The sequence below is a fragment of the Eretmochelys imbricata genome, chromosome 4 (assembly GCF_965152235.1).
Source record: "Eretmochelys imbricata isolate rEreImb1 chromosome 4, rEreImb1.hap1, whole genome shotgun sequence".
NCBI classification, from domain to species: Eukaryota; Metazoa; Chordata; order Testudines; family Cheloniidae; genus Eretmochelys; species Eretmochelys imbricata.
The window spans coordinates 13,237,364-13,257,549 of record NC_135575.1 but is presented as its reverse complement, the minus strand read 5'-3'; the positions used below and the strand labels follow the sequence as shown (position 1 = coordinate 13,257,549).

General features: G+C 41.7%; 1 protein-coding gene across 4 annotated transcripts in view; it reads right to left on the bottom strand.

The window, feature by feature from the left end:
• The window catches only part of WRN (WRN RecQ like helicase), a 111,857-nt gene that overhangs the window by 32,501 nt on the left and 59,170 nt on the right, over positions 1-20,186 (bottom strand). For all 4 annotated transcript variants that reach the window (XM_077814868.1, XM_077814869.1, XM_077814871.1 and 1 more), the window contains 9 exons: positions 18,999-19,067; positions 16,443-16,525; positions 14,592-14,698; positions 13,145-13,332; positions 11,403-11,577; positions 8,698-8,879; positions 7,871-7,972; positions 7,424-7,516; positions 3,020-3,161 (listed from right to left, as the gene is read on the bottom strand). In XM_077814868.1, the coding sequence (XP_077670994.1) occupies positions 3,020-3,161; positions 7,424-7,516; positions 7,871-7,972; positions 8,698-8,879; positions 11,403-11,577; positions 13,145-13,332; positions 14,592-14,698; positions 16,443-16,525; positions 18,999-19,067 (1,141 nt within the window). The remainder of the gene's footprint in view (positions 1-3,019; positions 3,162-7,423; positions 7,517-7,870; positions 7,973-8,697; positions 8,880-11,402; positions 11,578-13,144; positions 13,333-14,591; positions 14,699-16,442; positions 16,526-18,998; positions 19,068-20,186) is intronic.

Below are 20,186 nucleotides of genomic sequence, written 5' to 3'. Positions count from 1 at the left end.
TTTGTGCTGTCCCCAGATTTGAATGCTGAGAGACTGGAAGCAAAACATTCTCAGTAGAGGACTTGATGTGGAAACTGTTTTCCTGACTTGGTTGATTTACAAGACATAGCTGAACCTTGTACTACTCACACAGGGTTTTGCTTCAGGGAGGGCACCTGAACTAGCTTAGTTTCTGTTCTTCTGGGGACAGAGCAGTTCTTCCGAGGGTTGACCTTTGGTCTATTGGTTGTTTCAGTTTCTAAACGGTTGTATATGTGCCCAGAAGGAAAACTGGGAGCATTTTTATAGAAGTCAAGCAAACAAAAAAAATTCTGTAAATGCGTACGTACATAAAGTCACAGGACTATCAAACAACATGAGACACATTCCTGATTTCCCTATCTGGTCCCCAGGAGAGAGATTGTACTCCAGGAGCATCTTGCTCCATTAAGCAATCTGTCAAAAATTGAGAACTCACCTGTCCTAATCTGAGATTAGCCACTAAACAGATGAAAGTGGCCTTGCTTAAAGGCAAATGTACCGACTGAGGAGTGGAGTTCCAGTGGAACTCAAACACCAGACAGCAGAAGTCATAGAATTAGAGAAACTTAGGACTGAAAAGGACCTTGAACAATTTCTGGGGAAAAGGGACACTTAATAAATTGCAAATTGGGTAACTGCACAGAGCACCACATTTATGTGACACTGCTGAGATCACTGAAACATGTGTTTTATACTTCTTTTTGCCAGTCTTTCATATTGTCACATTGAGACACCTTCATTCAATTCTTTTTTCTTGCGGATTCTTGGTAGTTCTTTATCTCTTATATTTGATAAGATGTGAACCCAATTCATACGTATAAAATATACTGGAAATCTGGCTGTTGATCTGCAGATTCAAAATTTGTTTGCAAAATTGGAATGAAGCATGGACATTTATGTTCCTGATTTTGTTTCTGTAATGCCTTCATTTAAACATTTTCATTTATGGATTTTTGAAGTTTAAAAAGAATGGACTTTTACTTATAGGTACTATACCATATAAATTATTCTCTAAAATATATATTGTAAGGCTACGTAACGTGCAATACTTACTTTCAAGAAATGCTCACTGAAAACAATACCTACATTTAAAATACACAAAAATGTGTAAAAAGAAAAGGAGTACTCCTTTTCTTTTTGCGAATACAGACTAACATGGCTGTTACTCTGAAACAAAAATGTGTAATACAATGAATTTTTCATCTAGAGTTTTACTAGATACTGCCATATGAATAGGACTTACAGTATTTCAACTGTAATTAGCTGAAACAATGACTAACATCTTAGATATTATCAAACATTAGAATTATGACTAAAAGGTATTCACATGAGTGCCCATAAAGATTTTGGAGCCTAGAGTATCTCACATTATTTCAGTACCCACATTATTTCAGTTTATTAATGTGGTCATGTTCTAAAGTTGCATATTTTTCTAGCAGCGGTGGTATAAAATTTCAGTCAAGGCAACTTCTTAATTTGAAGACTCCCAGAGGACTTGTTCAGTACCGTATGCGGACTCAGTTTTCAAATAATAGGTGAAATCTGATCTCTCTTGTGACCCACCTGAAGTCTGTCTAGGAGCCCACCTGTACCTATTTGTTATGAAAAGACACTGCTAGGTTAAATAAAATCCAAGACAGCACAATTCTTCATGAACTTGACACAAACCTTTTAAAGTATTTAGATATCTTATGATGATAAGGATGGGTTATTTCCTAGGATTTTCTAGGATATTTAGTCTTATTACACAACTTTCAAAGTCTTAAGAACACCTTTTACAAAAAAGTAGAAACATTATAGACAGCAGTTAAGCTGAAGTTTACAGTTGGAGATAATTTTCATTACCATTTGCATTGCTGTTTGGGGTAGTCTGCAACTTACACATTATAAAGCCTTCTGACTTAAGAAAAGAAAAAGAGGCATATAAATTGTGATCCAGATATTTTATTAAATATATCAATGCCAAGATTTTAACATGAGTTATTCCTAATAAAGGGAAAAATTTAATCATGGATTTCCCTACTATTAACAAGTAATTTTCTTCCAAGCTAAAAACACACTCTTTTTCAAAATGTTTGTTTTGTGACTGTCGTCATATTTCATTCTTCAGTGATTATTTTCCCCATGATGTTTAAAAAGCTTTACATGTAAAGATCTGTATAAATCATTCAATGTGCCTTGCTTCAACCCCACCCACCATATTAAGTCAGCAAGACAAAAGTGCTCATTAACACAAGCATACTCTTCTACTCTACTCAATCACCAGTCAACAGGCTAGCTACTTAGAAATTTAGAGAACAAAAAGATGTATTCTCCCTTCACTGTAAACAAACAGCCCCTTTTAGGGTTAATGGAAGTTACACACCTGCATGGAGAGAAGAATACCTCCTCCCATTAGAAAAGTATTTCAGTTGCTATAAACAATACAAGCGATTAAATTGCAGGTAAAATGTTCACAGGTAGTGGAAAAGTTTTGATCACCCCTCTAGTTTTAGAGGTTACTTCCACTTGTTCAAAAGCTGACTATAAACAACCCAGAAAAAGACAGTCAAGAGGTTTAGAGGCAGCTCAATACACGGCTAAGTACAGGACCTTAGTTTGGATCCAAACTCTTAGGCCAGAAAGGGCTGGGAATGTTGAATGTTTAACCTTTAGAAAAAGGAGCCTAAAATTGTGAACTCTTTGGGGGCAGAGACCATCAGCTTATTCACTGTACACAGTAAGGGCCGAGGTCTATAGGCACTATTGCAATACAAACAATCCATTATAATAATAAAGAGCAGCTCCAGGGCTAACACACCAGTGCTACTGAATTAGTCTGTTCAGCCTTTCTCTAGAGGAAGGTGCACTAAGAGTTGCCTTTGCGGGGGTTGGGGAGAGAGGTACTATAAAGTGAAATGTGTGTATTGTTTTTGGGAGCAGGAAGGGGGGAGAGGGCTATCACAGGAACGCTATCCCTCCGCACCAAAAATACACAACGAATTTTAACCAAACTTACAGATCCTCGGAGAAACAAAACCGGAACTCCAGTTCCAAACTTCTCGTCTAAGGCCCTCACTGCAGACATCAGCTGGTACGCTTGCTGACCGAAGTCCTGCAAACTCTCTTCTGTGTCACTGTTAATGGTGCAGCAAAGGGTTCTAACATGCACAAGAAAACAAAGATTAACTGCCAAGTGCTAAACACTCAGAAATAAGGGTGTTATTTATTAAAATATAGTTAAATATATAAAGCATATGTTTGAATTACAGCTTTTACATTTAAATATGCAATTAAATATACCTTTAAATGCAAAAATCTAGTGTTCAAGATACAAAAGTCAAAATTCCATGAGGTAAAACTGTGTTGGCAACACTACCTTGTGCCTGACGACCTGTAGCAGAGTTAGCACTGGGTGAACAATTCTTAATGCTTTGAACGTCTTAAGTATTCTAATATGTTACCCAACAGCTTTCAAGTTGCTTTTACACCGCTTTTTGCACTTAGCTACCATGGGGTTAGGGAAGTCCTGAGATACAAGTTTTACGTGGGTTGTAGCCACAGTTCTCTTCAGGTACAGGGGGAAAGAAAACACCAGAAAAAACTAAAAGCAGGTCATGTGGTGGGAGTAGGGACGGCTCTCTCTCTCAAACAACCCCAAAATTAACACAAACTTAAGCCACGACCTTTTACTGGCATTGAAATTTTAAAGCCAATGTGACTTTGCATGTAGATTTAGGGCACAATGAAAAATCATCTCTAAAATAAAATTCTGCTCTAATCACAACTACAGTGCAGCTAAGGGATTATTCCATAATTTGTGAACAGACAAGAAGCATAGCTGAACTGATTACTTTCTTTTGAGATCAGTGGAGCACAACTAGTCCAGTGGTTTTCAAACTTTTTTTTCTGGTGACCCAACTGAGGAAAATTGTTGATGTCCGCAACCCAACGGAGCTGAGGATGAGGAGTTTGGGGTGTGGGGGTGAAGGCTGTGGGGTGGGGCCAGGAATGAGGGGTTTAGGGTGTGGGAGGGGGCTCTGGGGTGGGGCCAGAGATAAAGGGTTTGGGGTGCAGGAAAGGGCTCCGGATCTGTGGGGGGCTCAGGGCTGGGGCAGGGGATTGGGGAGCGGGGTTGGGATGCAGGTTTACCTCGGGTGGCTCCCAGTCAGCAGCGCAGCAGGGATGCTAAGGCAGGCTTGCTGCCTGTCCTGGCATTGCAGACCGTGCTGCACCCTGGAAGCGGCTAGCAGCAGGTCTGGCTCCGAGGCAGAGGCACGCAAGCGGCTCCGCATGGCTCTTGCCCGCAGGCACCGCCCCCCACAGCTCCCATTGGCCGGTTCCCAGCCAATGGGAATGCGGAGCCAGTGCTCAGGGCAAAGGCAGCTGCTGGCCGCTTCCAGGGTGCAACGTGGTATCAGAACAGGTAGGGACTAGCCTGCCTTAGCCAGGCAGCACCACCGACAGAACTTTTAATGGCTCGGTCGGGGTGCTGACCAGAGCCACCGCGACCCAGTGCCTTACATTCCGCGACCCAGTACTGGGTTGCGACCCGCAGTTTGAAAACCACTGATCTAGATGCCTTATACCAGAATTCTTACTCTGCCAGGGAATACAGACACACAGTCTACTACAAGTTCAAGAATGAAAGACATTTCTACTTTTATTGATGTCACTCAAACACATAGTGGTCTTATCTCCCCTTGACACATGCATGTAACTAATATCAACATTAATGGGACAGAGGTTCAAGTCGCAATAGGAGACTCCATGAAATAGAGTTAAGAACACCTTACTAGATGCCTAAAAAGCCACAGTCAAGGAAGAAGACTGTGCTGGTTAAAAACCAACCTGGTTTATAGCAAATGGATGAAAGGGGAAGTTGTTAGTAATGAATATAAATCAGAAGTTAGGAATTGTAGAAAACTGATAAGGGAAGTAAAGGGACACAAGGAGAAATGTATGACCAGCAGAGTTAAGGACAATTAGAAGAGATTTTTAAAATATATTTGGAACAAAAAGAATCCTGAGAATGGTATTGTTCCTCTGCTAGATGGAAATGGTAGAATGATGAATAATGCAGAAAAGATAGAAGTGTTTAAAAATATTTCTGTTCTGTATTTGGGGAAAAAAATGATGATTAGTCTAATCATATGGTGATGACACTACTCTTTTCATTCCACTAATATCTCAGGAGGAAATTAGACATTTTTAATCACCAGGTCCAGATAACTCGCATGCAAGAGTTTTAAAAGAGCTGGCTGAGGAGCTTGCTGGACCATTAATGTTGATTTTCAATACGTCTCAGTGCACTGGGGAAGTACCAGGAGACAGGAAGAAACATAATGTTGTGCCAATTTTTTTAAAAGGGTAAATGGGATGACCTGGGTAATTATAGGCAAGTTGGTCTGATATCAATCCCAAGAAAGATAATGGAGTGACTGATAAAGGACTTGATTAATAAAGAGTTAAAGGAGGGTAATGTTGATTTGCATTAATTACATGGATTTACACAGAATAGGTCCTGCCAAACTAATTTAATATCTTTTTTTGATGAGATTACAAGCTTGGTTGATAAAGGTAACAGTGTTGAGGATACTGTAAGGCGTTTGACCTGGCCCTGCATGACATTTTGATTAAAAACTAGAAAGATATAAAATTAACATGCCACATTAAATGGACTAAGAATTGGCTAACTGATAGATCTCAAAATGTAAACAAACAGGGAATAGTCATTGGGCAGTTGTGTTTCCAGTGGGGTCCAACAGGGATCAGTTCTTGGCCCTACGCTAATTTAACATTTTTATTGGTGACCTGGAAGAAAACATAAAATCATCACTAATGAAGATGACACAAAAGTTGGGGGAGTGGTCAATAACCAAGACAAGTCATTGATACAGAGTGACTTAGATCGCTTTGTATCCTGGGCACAAGGAAACAATATGAGTTTTAATACGGCTAAATGTCAGTGTATACATCTAGGAATGAAGAATGTCAGCCATATCTGCAGAATGGAGGACTCTATCCTGGGAAGCAGGGACTCTGAAAACTATTTGGGGGTTGTGGTGGATAATCAGCTGAACGTGAGCTCCCAGTGCGATACTGTGGCCAAAAGAGCTAATGTAATTCTGGGATGCATAAGCAGGTTAATCTCAGGTAGGAGCAGAGAGGTTATTTTACCACACTATTTGGCACTGGTGCAACCACCGATGGAATACTGTGTCTAATTCTCGTGCTCACAATTCAAGAAGGATGTTGACAAATTAGAGAAGGTGTAGAGAAGAGCCAAGAGAATGATTAAAGGATTAGAAAACCTGTCTTATAGTGACAGACTCATAGAGCTCAATCTATTTAGCTTAACAAAGAGAAAGTTAAGGGATGACTTGATCACAGTCTATAAGTCTACATGGGGAACCAATATTTAATAATGGGCTCTTCAATCTAGCAGAGAAAGGTAAAACACAGTTGTTTTCAAACTTTTTGTATTGGTGATCCCTTTCGCACAGCAAGCCTGTGAGTGTGGCCCCCCTTTATAAATTAAAAACAGGAGGTGGGTAATTTAATTTAATGGGGGGTTGGGGCTGCCAGCCCCATGGAGCTGACAGCTCGGGACCCCCAAGTAACCACCTTGCGATTCCCTGAGGGGTCACGAACCCCAGTTTGAGAACCCCTGATATAACATGATCCAATGGCTGAAAATTAAAGCTAGACAAATTCAGACTGGAAATAAGGCATAAATTTTTGACAGCGAGTGTAATTAACCATTGAAACAACTTACCAAGGGTCGTGGTAGAGTCTCCATCACTGACAATTTTAAATCAAGATTTGAATGGTCTCCTAAAAGACCTGTTCTAGGAATCATTTTGTAGAAGTTCTATGGCCTGTGTGATACAGCAGGTCAGACTAGACGACCACAATGGTCACTTGTGGCCTTAGAATCTATGACAGTCAAGCAGGATAAGAAAAATTTGCTGGCACACACAGCTTTTAAACTTTCTTCAGAATTAATTCTGTAAGGCAGATACCAAAGTTTTAAAAAGGTGGGAAACATAAAATTTATTTTACAGTCTTCAAGAGTATTGTAATAAGTCACTTAAAAAAAACCCAAAACATCTTAATAGCAGCAGTGATCTTTTGTTACAGGCTTTACTACAATCTGGGATTTGGTGTGGTGCATATGCATTGCCTCCTGTCATGCTCCAGTACCGAGATAAGCCTACAACAACAACAGACACTGCTGTTCAAACACAAAAGCAAATTTCAGGAGGCTTTTTGTATTGATCAGAATACTCACATACTGAAGTGCACAAAAAACCAGAATATGTTATTAGGAGAAATTACTGATGTACTTATTTTCATTTGTCTTGTATGTTATAGAAGATAGATGTTCTAAACACAGTAGTCTTTAGGGAGGAACATTTACCTGGACCGGCAATTATCACAGCATTTTTCTGTTCCCATGATGCCAGAGGAGGCCTTCCGGAGTTGTTTGTCTTCAAAATGAGACAAGATGATTCTACACAAGGGAACATTGAGAATTAAATAAAAGAACAAGAATTTACATGTTAAATTCATTGCAAAAAACAATGAGTTGAAATCATCATCATTAATTGATTCACCTGGGAGCCAATTATTTGCACTTGATTTCACCAGAGATAAGGACGTTTGTTTTTAAAAAGTAAAAGAAGTTCCTAATGCTGGTATTTAATTATGCAAAAGATGGTAAATATCACTTTTTAAAATAAAATTGCATTTTTGTAAAGTATTTAAGTTATGTAGCTACATCGTCAGCTGTGACTGAACTGCAATGGCTAACACTAATTGCGTACTGTGGACTTACAGAAAATGCGCAGTAAAATAGAATACTCACTTTCTCCTGCAGCTGTTTGAGTTAAGGTACTTCTCTATCTTTGCCGCCATCTTTAATTTGTATAGTCGGAATCCTTCATTATGTATCTCATTTAGAAGATGTCTGCCGTTAAAACGAAAAACAAATAAGCTTAAACACTTGTCCACAAGTTTCTCTTTGAGCTAATAGTGACAGCATACTCACAGTACCTACCATTTTCAATCTATTTCATACACAGCAGTGGTTCTCAATCTGTAGTTCGACAACACTCCACAAAAAGTCTTTCCCTACAGCACAACACACTAAACCTTCAAAATCCGGGGAAGCGGGAGGAGGATGGAGATGGAGATGAGAGAGACCTTTCGGTCATCTTCCTTTCTGTGGGTGTCTTTGTAAGAGAAACACTGACGTATTATCATCAGTGGCAATTAGACTAAGGGACTAAAAGGATGGTGCACTGACTATCTAGAAGTCCAAACTTGAACAGGTCAGTTTTAGGGGAAGACTGAATTCACGTTGCTTTTAAGTATATGTTATATTTTGGAAAACAACAGGCCTTGTACTTAGCATCCTGACCACTACCTGCCTTCACATCATGGACCCTCTCAGGAAGCTGGGTGGGACGAAGCAGAGGACTGCTGGATGCACACTGTGTTCCTGGAGGATATCATTGCATAATGAGTGTTTTCACATATAATTAAGTGAAGACACCATATAGCAAAACAACAGAGTATCTTCACTACTGGCAAACATTTTAAACCCCCCCCCTTCTGCTCATTCATGATAGTAAATTCTGGCTACAGAATGACAAAGTTTCCTATGACCCCAGGCTGTTCCCAATAGTATACCTGTTAAAAGTCATATCAGCTGCAGTCCAAAATACGTAACAAGAAGCGGGAAGCCCATCACGGCCAGCCCTTCCAATTTCTTGGTAGTAGGATTCCATTTCCTTAGGGGCACCATAATGAATAACTCTCCGGATGTCTGCTTTATTGATACCCATTCCAAAGGCCACGGTAGCCACAATGCACTGGGAAATAATCATAACATATACTTTTACAGCTAAGTTAAACATGTGTCTAAACCTTTATTAATGTCCACACAGTGTGTAATGACTTTTGTGCCATGGATTCAAATTCAGCCTGAAGTTTAGTAGCTGCAAATCACACTCAGCTTCTATACTGCTGTCAGTAAGGAGTCATGTATTGGTAGCAGCATAAGCACATCATTAATCACAGTCATAATGAGTCAACAGAGATGCTTAGAGCAGCGGATGAGAAGTTAGGAACACTGGGTTCAACCACCAACAGAGCAAGTCACTGTACTTTTGGAGATTGAGATTATCCATATATAATATGGATATACAAATTTTTACTCCTGAGGGCATTCTGTGCCAAAAAATTAAAAATTCGGTGCACAATATTTTAAAATTCTGCAAGTTTTATTTGTCAATAAATAAATGCAGAGGCTCCAGCATGCCAGTGGGGAGCACAGGCCACTGGCTGCACGAAGGTGGGAGATCACCCTACAGCCTCCCCACCCCCAGGACACCTGACCTGACAGCATAAGTCCTGGGGCCCTGCCTCTCTGTGCCAGGTGTGGGCAAGCAGGCTCAACCAGGCAGGATCCAAGTGTGGAGGGGCTCAGTGTGGAGGGATTCAGGTGTGGGGTGAGAGGATTTTGTGTGGGATAACCTGGGTGCAGGCAGCTCAATGCACGGCCTAGGTGTGGGGGGGTCTGGATGCACACAGGCTCGTTGGGGGGGTTTCAGGTGCAGGGCAATGGGACTCTGCAGGGGGTTCCAGGTGAAGGTGGTTGGGGCTCAGCAGAGGGGTCTGGATGTGGGGGTCTCAGCGGAGGGTGCTGGAGGAGTGGGACTTGGTGGGGTGGGGGTCTGGGTGCAGCTAGTTGGCGGTCAGTGGCGTGGGGGTCTGGATATGGGGGCTCAGGGTGGTACAGAGGATGGGCATCAGGGTGGGGGTTTGAGTGCAACAGGCTCAGTTGGGGGTGGTCTGGGTGGAGGGTCCAGAAGCAGGGGGTCTGGGTGCAAGGCGGCTCCAGATACAGGGGTTGAGGTTCAATGGGGGTAGAGTTCGGGTTTGGAGGGCTAGGGGAGTTCTAGATGTAGTGGGTGAGGCTGAGCAGGGGTGTCTGGGTATGGGAGGTCCAGCTGCATGGGGGTTGGGTGTATGTGGGAACGGCTCCCCATACAATGATTCCTCCCACCACAGCTGAGGAGCGATGGTGGGAGGAACCAGGGGAGGATGCTGATCTTCCTGCAACTGGGGGAGGTTTCTGGGGGTGGGTCTGACAGCCCCAGCCAGGTGTTGCAGGGGAAGAGAGTGTCCCGTCCTCTCCTGCCTCCAGCCCAGCTGGGACTAACCGCTGATCTCAGCTCAGGGTAGAAGCCACTGGATGGGGCGTCCACAACCCTGCGGTGATTTACCTCTCTGCCGGCTGCTCCGGATACCTGAAACGATGTACCTGCGCTGCTAGGGAGTGGTGCGTGACTGCACTTGCAGCTTCCCTTTGCTTCTTTGTCAGAAAGTCATTTTTCTGCGGGGAAGCAAAGAAATCTGCAGGGGACATGAATTCTGTGCACACGCAGTGGCACAGAATTCCCCCAGGAGTAATAAATACATGTTTGCAAAGCTCTTTCAGATCAGAGATGTAATAAAAATGACCAATTCATTATTCTGTCTCCTTTTTATACTTTTTTCTCTCTCAACATTTGTTATTATAGGTTATTGTAACATCTTATGAATTTTACATACTTTTTACAGTTGAGCTCAATTCGGGTAAAGTTGTAGGCTCAATTGTAACAGCACACAATCACAATAAATCACAGAAGTTCCATTCATTAACCCAGAACAATTCAAGAGAAATTTTCTACAGACTCCTAATGATTTCCCCATGGCAACATGAAGATCTTACTGTTGCAGAAATACATGGCATTTAAGCAAAATAATATTCCACTTCAGGGACTAGTCAAAACCTGAAGATATAATATAAATTTTCAAAATAGGATAATGGATAGAAATGCATCTCCTGCCTTGGCTTTTTCCCAGAAAGACAAGAGAAAGAATATATGTGAATGAGGCTAAGTGTACACAGAGGAGCTTAGTATGGGCCATTTAAAAATACACAATTTACCCACCAAGCAGCCCAAAAGTAGAATGTTATAAAATAGTGGTATGGGGTACTCTTCATTTCCTGCAACATTATTGTGATCTATGTGACAGAATGACTGCACATTAGCAGTGAGAAAAGTCACTCCTAATTATACACTGTAGACTGTACAGCCAGGAAAGACTGAGGATGACGTGTATGTTTAAGATCTTTATAAAGTAAATGAGGTTAACATGAAGGTCAGAAATTATGTCACTGTGGACAGACTATGGAATCCAAGAGATAGTTTCCTTGCCCATAATGTCAAAGGTAAAAGTAAATTTGAAAAAGAGACTGATATTTCAAAATTCTCTCACTCTGTACATGTCAAAAAAATAACTAACCCATTTCCTACAGAACATCATCCTGTGGTACGAGTTTATACCTGAATTTCATCTCTCATGAACTTGTGATGAACATCTTTCCTTGCTTTGATTCCCATGCCAGCATGGTATGTGCCACAGGACAAGTTTAATTTCATCAGCTCAGCAGCTACTTGTTCAGTGGTCTTCCTCGAAGGGCAATAAACGATAGTGGGTCCTTCAAACTCATATGTAGAGCTAAGGAAAATAATAATATAATAAATAAACAAGCCTCTTGTGAACCACACATTCAACATCTGACTCAGCAGACTAAGGGCTGCAGATTTTGCAGCAAGTCTTCATTATCTTGGGCATTAGCAGCTTCAAAGTCTGCATTAGTCTTCTCATTTATTTTTAAGATGTTCTCTCTAGGGGGCAGATATCTAGCTGATTCAAACCGCCATCACTCCATCGACTTCCATACAGCTATGACAATTAACACCAGCTAAGGATCTCTTCCTGGATTCTTAGCCAGAGTAAGGATCTTGTCGGATACAAAGCAGTTCAGAGAAGATAAGATCTCTTCCATTTCTATAGTATTTGTTACCTGAAAAATTCTAAAGGTTTACCAATATCATATATTGCTGCCACATTACAACTCTCCCGGGTGATGTTCTCTCTAGTGCACGTTTTGTGCGAATCACAGTACTATTTTCAGATACACTTGCTGGGACTGAGGGTGCTAAGCATTTTTAAAAAGAGCCAAAAACTTGTGAAAATCTTTCCCCACTGGCAGGCAGCCTGTGGCCCACCTCTCTCAACTCACTCCCCTTCTCTACGCCAGGCACACTCCCCGCCCCCCCAGTCCCCTTCTACACATCCTTGCTCCAACCCGCCCAGCCTGGCACCCTCCTGCCCACAACCCCTCGCTCCAACCTGCCCAGCCTTGCACCCTTCTCTTTCCCCTCACTGCACACATTCTCACTCCAACCCACTCAGCCTGCCACCCTTCACCCCACATCTTCTCAGATCAACAGCTCTCACATTGTTTCCCTACTTTCCAGCCATGCTGCCCTTGTAAACAAAACCGAACCCTCCCCTGAAAATAAAAGTACAATAAACAAACAGAAATAGCAGACACAAATACAGAGCTATATGTTGCCCATATGAATGGAATCACAACACAACGGCAGTGACCCATCCGGAACTACAGAAACTGCCACCAAAACCCAACCTTCTCCCGCTCACCCTACATACATATCAGGCTTTCATTTTGGTGTTTGTGTATCTGTAAGTCAATAAAAAAAGGAAGAGACCGTCTGTGCCAGCCTACCTGTAAGGAAACACATTTGGGATTTTGCATTTGCAGCCAGGCAAATGAAAACGTAACGCTAGAAATCAAAATCATCACCTTGAATTTGAATTTGTGCATAATCCTCGTCTTATTTTTCACATAATATGGTTTAGAAAGTAATCCATTCTACAGCTAAATATTAGCATTTGCATTGCATGAATGCCAAGATTAGTGCTCCTGTGTGCTGGGCACTGTACAAACACAGCGAGAGACTATCCAAGTCCTGAAGAACTTATAAAATAGACAGCACAAATGGTGGGAGGGGAAGAGAGCTAGAGACCTGAAATGATTTGCCCAAGATCACTCAGCAGTTCAGCAGCAGAGCCAGGAAGAGAACCTAGCCTCCTGGTCCTAGACCAGTCCAAGTCCACTTTGTTATTCTTGGTTTTGACCCCCAGTCTGGCACACGTTTGAGAATATCTGAGATACAAAAGCAGCAGCTGATAGAACAAGCAACCATTAAAGCCTCACCTTTCCTTTTTAATAAGGAACGGTTTTAAATCCCGAAGGATTTGTCCAGATTTTCGTCCAACTTCTAAGTATAGGTTAGGTCGGTCAAAACTAGTACATGTGACCTGAGGATTCTTTAGGTTTAGACAGCGCACTATGTCTTCTCTAACTGAAGGGCTCGCTGTTGCAGTTAAAGCAACAATAGGAACCTGAAACAAAAAGCAGAGAGAAATGATGAAAGGAAAAAAAACAAAATCTGAGACCCGTCATTCTTGCTTTTTTTTTTTTTTTTTGAAATTGTGATTCAAAGTTAAGGGAAAAAATGGGAAGAGACTAGATATCCTGATCTGCATATAGTCCCTAGAAAATTTGATGCTTCTGAAGAATAGAGACAATGTTATACTTCCCAGAGCTTTTTAGTATCACAAAGAAATATATTTTAGCGATCCTTCCATAAAAACAAACGGACATTCACCTGTCTACATGGGAGAAACAGAAACTGTATTTAAACATATATTTTTTCAAACTGCATTTGGACAATTACCTTTACAGTTTCTTCAACAGGATTACACACAATTTCAAATATGGGTGCCTAAAGTTAGATACCTTAGGACAAGATCTTCAGAAACAGGAGCCAAAAGTTAGGATCTTACGTCCATATTTCAGCCACCTACAGTTAGGATTTTCAAAGATGCCTATGTGACCAAAAGTCAATGAGATCTGTGCTTCTAAGTCAGTGGGGTGGTTTTCAAAATCCCACCCTTAGGCTCCTGAATCCATATTTAGCCACCTACATTGAGGCTCCTATTTTTGAAAAATTTTGGTGCTTTGTCTGTGTTTTATCACCTAAACAAAGGGCCTAATTTTCAAAAGCAGTAAGTACCCACAACTCCAGCATACACAAATTTGAAAGTATGGTACCATAATGAATAAGATGTTTTAAGACTAGCACCTGAGTGAAAAAAAACTAATCCTGCTTGAATGGTGGGAGCCCAAGTATAAGTACCTACATACAGACCAATATTTTCCCCATGACTAAAATGTGTCCTTTTCCAAAAAGGCTACAAAAACATCACTAAGGGTCTGCATATTGACAGCCATTCACTGCATTAATATAATTGAGAATACATTATAAATCAAGTTCTTCCATCAGATGCACACACACACTTCCATCTCCTTTGAACTGAAATAGGACATGCAGGTGCATACATCTGAAAGCATATTTCATCACTATGAAGGCTTGAAAAGTAGCCATCCTAATTTACATGGCACAGGAGTATTTCAGGGCACACAATGTATCTGGTGTGCATTCTAGTTTTATTCAAATTTCTCAGTGCTTCAAGCATGTCTAAAGAAGAGCAATGTCAGAAAAAAAATCGTAAACCTACTAGAAAAATTTACTTTTAAACATAATTTACACCATCCTTTTTTATCTCATTTACAAATGAGCTATACCCTGGAGCCTCACCGAAGGGAGCGCTTTCTTTAACGAACCCAAAGTCCTAAATGAATTTCTGAAGTCATGCCCCCACTCTGAAATACAATGAGCCTCATCGACAGCTATCAGCGTAATACCTGGGGTTGGGGAAAAAAAAAACACAACAAATGAACACATAAGTTATATAATATGACACTGATTTAGGAAAGGACACAAAATGTTCTAGAATATAAAAACCTCATTTACTGAAGTTAAACTTTAGAGTGAAGTCTGATCAGCCCTTGGCTACAATGCAGACGGGAGCCCTGGTAATTCCAGGGAAAGGTATAAATTAGTTTGTGTGTGTTTCTAAAATGGCTTCTAACATAATGACCAGTGGAAATCCATTTCCACATTGACTTTTTTCATACGAAGCCATGAGAGATTTCGCAGATCTTCCTCCTCTGCTCCACTTTTCCCTTCACCATGTCCCTGGCCTTCAAGTCCATCGCTCATAAGATGTGTGTCACATCAGCTCCCCACTTCTAGACAACAAGGCATGCTTCCTCTCTCCTTTGGTGCCAACAAAGACTTCAGGCCAGTTTGCTAATATTCATCGAGGTGTTTATAGCTACTATCAATTTTGTTTCCTTGGTACTGAAATAAGGCCTGAAATTCCCAGGATTGCTCCAATCCTCTTAAGAGGTAACATGAGTATAGGTAAATCTGATGGGAGAGGAACTTCTAAAGCAACTCTTCATACTAACACATGCATCACATATTATGGTTTGAACAATCACTTTGTCTCTGCAACCAGTGCTTTTATCAGCCTGTTATATAAAGGACTCTGCAATTTAAGGGCCGTGTCCTGGAGGTACCAAGCACACTCAAATCCTATTGATTCCAATGGAGTTCAAGAAGCTGTTCCCATCTCACTGCACTGGGCACTAAATTGGAGAAATCACAAAGATTGTTTGAAGTTGGAATTATTTTGCGTTGTCCTGATGGTCACTTGGGGCATTAGTGGCTTTACTGTGTTTAGTAAGAAAAATAGTTTATTAGACACAATATTTGTAGTGCATGCATTTATCAAGTGTAATATTCTGAAAAATTAGAATGCTAATATATGCTTATTATTTTTAATTTCTTGAAGATACTTCTGAGAACATTGAGTGCATGTTCCAACACCGATACTGAAGAGCCTACACTGATCCTTCTATTATACCAGTTCTTAGTAGCTGGTTTTTCATGCAGAATGAACATTATGCGCACTCTATATCTATATCTAGTAATTATCTTAACGTTATTGTTACAGAGTCTGCTGACACCAGTCAGTCGGGATTGTCATAATGGACTCTGAACCTGCTGTTAGTGTTGAGAAACAGTGCTGAGAAATTCTCAAAACAGGGCATATTAAACAAACACAGAGAAAAAAATATTAAAACACATCACTGGTAGGACCTTTGAATAAAAGCAACATAATCTAATTCCTATTCCTAGAGGAATTCTGCGCCAAAAAATTAAAAATTCTACTCAAAATATTTTAAAATTCTGCAAAATGCTGCTCCATCTGTCAGCCCCATGCAGGGCAAGTGTGGCTCGGACTGTCAGCCCCAGGTGGCTAGGGCTCCTGCTGTCAACCCCACACCTGGAGAGGCTCAGGCTGTCAAAGGGAGCTCAGCCATGCGCAGGGCTGACAGTGGGAGCCCCACTGTGTGCGGAGCTGGAATTTGTGATTTTCATCAACAGGAAGCATTTTGATGGAAACCACAAATTCTGCATGAAAAAATAAAATTCTGCAGGGAACAGTAATTCTGTGCAGATTCTGCATTGCACAGTGGCACAGAATTCCCCCAAGAGTAAATTCCCCACAGCTCCCAAAATTAACCTACCACAACATACCAATGGTTTCGTCAAGTTCCCGAAGTAATGATAAGTTCCCCGAGCAGAACTCTGGAGTTATATACACAACTCTATAGTGGCCCCTACAAAATTGGGAAAATACATTGTCATATGCAGCAGCTGAAAGAAATCCGAAACAATTCATCCAACTGAAATGAAAGAGTACAGCGGATAAGATGAAGGTGGGAACAATACAGAGAAGTTGTGAACGGGGAACATGAGAGGAAACAAATGATGCAGAGAGACGGTAGAGAGAATGGAAACAAAGGAGGGAAGGCAGGAAGAGAAAGAGGAAAGGAATTTCTTAGATTTTTAAGGCCAGAAGGAGCTATTATGACCATCTAGTCTGATCTCCTGCATACCCGAGGCCAGAAATCTCACTCAGAGATTCCTGCATTCAGCCCAATAACCGGTGGCTGAGCTACAGAGGTAGAAAGAGATGACCAAACTTGATTTAAAGACTCCAGAGGGGAAGAGAAGAGAAGATCAAATATTAAATAAAACAGAACAGTAACACTGAAAGGGAAATAGACTGAAAGACAAAGGAAAAGGTCAGTCATAGGCTGTGCTGGAAGCAATGCATAAACTTAAATTTGTCTAACACTCTCCAACTTTAGGCCCTGTTTTCAGTTGGTTATCACTTTGCCAAGCTTTAACTATTCAGTCTGAAGCTTTCCCATGCCAGTTGTCTGCCTCAGGCTGAATTTTCTGGAGTGGTTTAGTTAAAACAGTTCAACCACTTCTGAGAAGGAGGTCAGAAAAAATTACAATGTTTTGCCCATGCTACACAAAAAAAACTATTTTCATTGAACCTCAAGCATCTCCACACTTTGGAGCAGGGACCAGAAATTTGGTGCGAGGGATGATGTCACTCCAGTGTCAGATATGCCTTTTGCCATCCCCATGAAAGTCTCCCCAAGTTTGGTCAAGTTATGAGCTTCTGAAAATCTCAGAAGAAATCTCTGCCCCTCAGCAGAGGTGAGAAACTGGCAGCATCACTCTCCAAAGGGTCTGATCTCACTGAGCACGTATCCTCACACAATTCCTAGATGCTGACTGGACTAGGTGTGTGTCATCCCGGGGGTGCCGGGGCTGAGCAACCCCTTCCTTGCCACAGGGAGGCACAACTGCCAGAGTGGCTGTGGCGCTGTCTGCCAGGACTTGGAGAGGAAGGTCTTTCAGCTTGAGGAGAGAAGCCCTGAAGGCCAGATTAATTGTTCTTGCTCTCCCGGGTTCTCCAGCTCAATGGAAGCCCATAGGTTCATGGACCTTATTAGAGCAGGAGACCAGGGCCTTCTGTGTGGTGACCTGGTCATGGCATGGCTCCCAGGGAGGTTGGGAGGGCTCACCATGCCAAGCACAGACCCAAGGTTGATGCGTGTCTGGAGAGGATTCCAGGGTTGTGGGGTCACATTACACTCAGCTGAAGATGAGCAATGTTTCTTTGGCACGGAAACCCTGAAATGTCTTTTCCTTGAGAAAGCCAGTGCCACCTTTGGGGTGGACAGCTCCCAGATGGGCACGGGGGCAGCCAGGCTGACACAGCAGCACGGGCTGACGCAGCGCGGTCAGACTCAGACTTTCTGTGTCAGGGGAGCCGCAGGGCTGACAGCTCCTCTTTTTCTCCCACCCTGGTTCCAAGGGGGAGGACCAGTGCCACTCTCCTCCCTTTGAATGGCACTCATGCCTACCATGACAGCAAGGGAGCTGGCTTCAGCAGAGCTGAAGTGGTTGATGAAGTGGTCAGTCTTGGGGACTGGAAGCAACTTCCATGAGCTTCCCTGCTTTTGGTATCAGAGACTCAGGACCACAGGGTAGAATTCCCTGCTCACCAGGCACTAAAGGATTTTGTCTCAGCACAGGCACAGACTACAACCCACATCTAGGGGAGAGCTACTGCTGCTCAGAATCCAATACTACCCATCAGAACACTCCACGAGATGGCACTTCAAGCAGCTGCTCTAATACATCAAGTCCTGGCAGAGATGGATTGGTAACCCGAGCTTCTATTGAGGACAGGGCCTTCACCTTGTGAGTCCATCCCGAACAGTCACTAATTCATCACACGAGGGGTCGGGTTTAAACCCTGAGGCCTTTGCCTCAGCCATGAGGAGGAAAAATTTGATCAGAGCCACAGGGACAGCCAGCAATAAAGGAAACTAAAGTCTGCCAATAAAGCAGAGAAAACTATCTAACGCTAACTGAGTAATGATCTATCCTAACCAGTAAGAGCTAGGGGCAAAGTCTGACAGAAAAAACAGCACAGGAAGCAGGGGAAATACAATTGCCTTCCAACTCACTGCCACAGGCAGTAAGAGTCGTGGTCACTTTCCCACATGCCCTCCCATTGGAGGCAAAGGGCCCAACAGACTCTGCTGACCAAAAGGACCACACCACAAATCAACACTTGAAGAAAAGTTCATACTTATTTCACTGCTCATTAACACGAGCACGACTTTAGCTAATTTAGCTAAATTCTTTTAAATTCTTTCCAGCAATTTAAGTATCTGTATTCAGGACCTGACAGTTGAGAGATTAAAAAGTAGTGAAACTTACGCTTTGATGTCCCCTATCACATTTTTTGACTGAGCTGATCCAAGCAAGCAAGCTGCAATGCCTGACATTCTGTATGAAGAAAGCACAAGCAAGATATGGTTTATTCATGTGAATTTGTTTCTTGTCTCTTAGCCAGTTTAGGATCTATGACAGTGTTTTGCCTCCCACCCCATAACTAGCCTCTTGTGAAGGATCTTATCAAAGGCCTTTTGAAAGTCTAAATACATGTCAACCAGCTCTCATTTACCTCTACTTTACAGATCTATTCAGAGAATTCTAACACATTAATGAGACTTAATTCTCCTTTGCAGAAACCATGCTGGTTAGACCCTACCGTACCATGATCTTCCAGGTGTTTTACTATTCTATTTAATTATTGTGTCAGCCAATATATCAGATGCAAATATAAGGCTCATTGGTCTATAATTCCTTGGATCACCTCTAGATCCTTTTAAAATATATAGGTACAAAACTTGCTACCACACAGTAAAGCAGCTGTTTTTAATGAACAATTCAATATTTTTGTTACCAGCTCAGCCCCTTCATAGGTGAGATCTTTCAGAACTCTTGGATGGACACCACCTGGGCCTGGTGATTTATTGCTTTTTAAATTATCCATTTGTTCCAGCACTGGAACATGGATCTCATCCAAACTGACAGCTGAATTAGTGGGTGTCTGAGACTGCAGAGATCAAATCTCTTCAGCGCCCAAAATTAATGAGCCAGTGGGCAGGTGGTGAATAAACAGGCACTCAGATTACATGGATGGGAGCAATATAATGTCTAGATAACAGGTTAGATACACATAAACATAATCTGGCCAGTATTTGTCCCCAGGTGCTTGTGGGCAGCAAGATTAGTTTGTCGAGCCACTCACCTACATCATAGCCATTCATCTACATGATACCATAGTTTGCAGCGCAAAACAGCCAATATAAGGAAAGTTCTTAATACAAAAATTCCATCTTTGGTAAAGGCATTTTCCCTGTCTGGTTTGCACAGGATGGAAGACACTGAGCCAGTGTAATTCTCCTTGAGAGTACATCTCGGTAATTTAGGAGAAATAATGGCAGGTGTATTGTAGTTAGATTTAAAAAAAAAAGCAGCAATATAAATCCAGAAAATTCAACATTAATATTAAATGAATTTAAAGGTAGAATGGACTATTGTGATCATTGAGCCTGACCT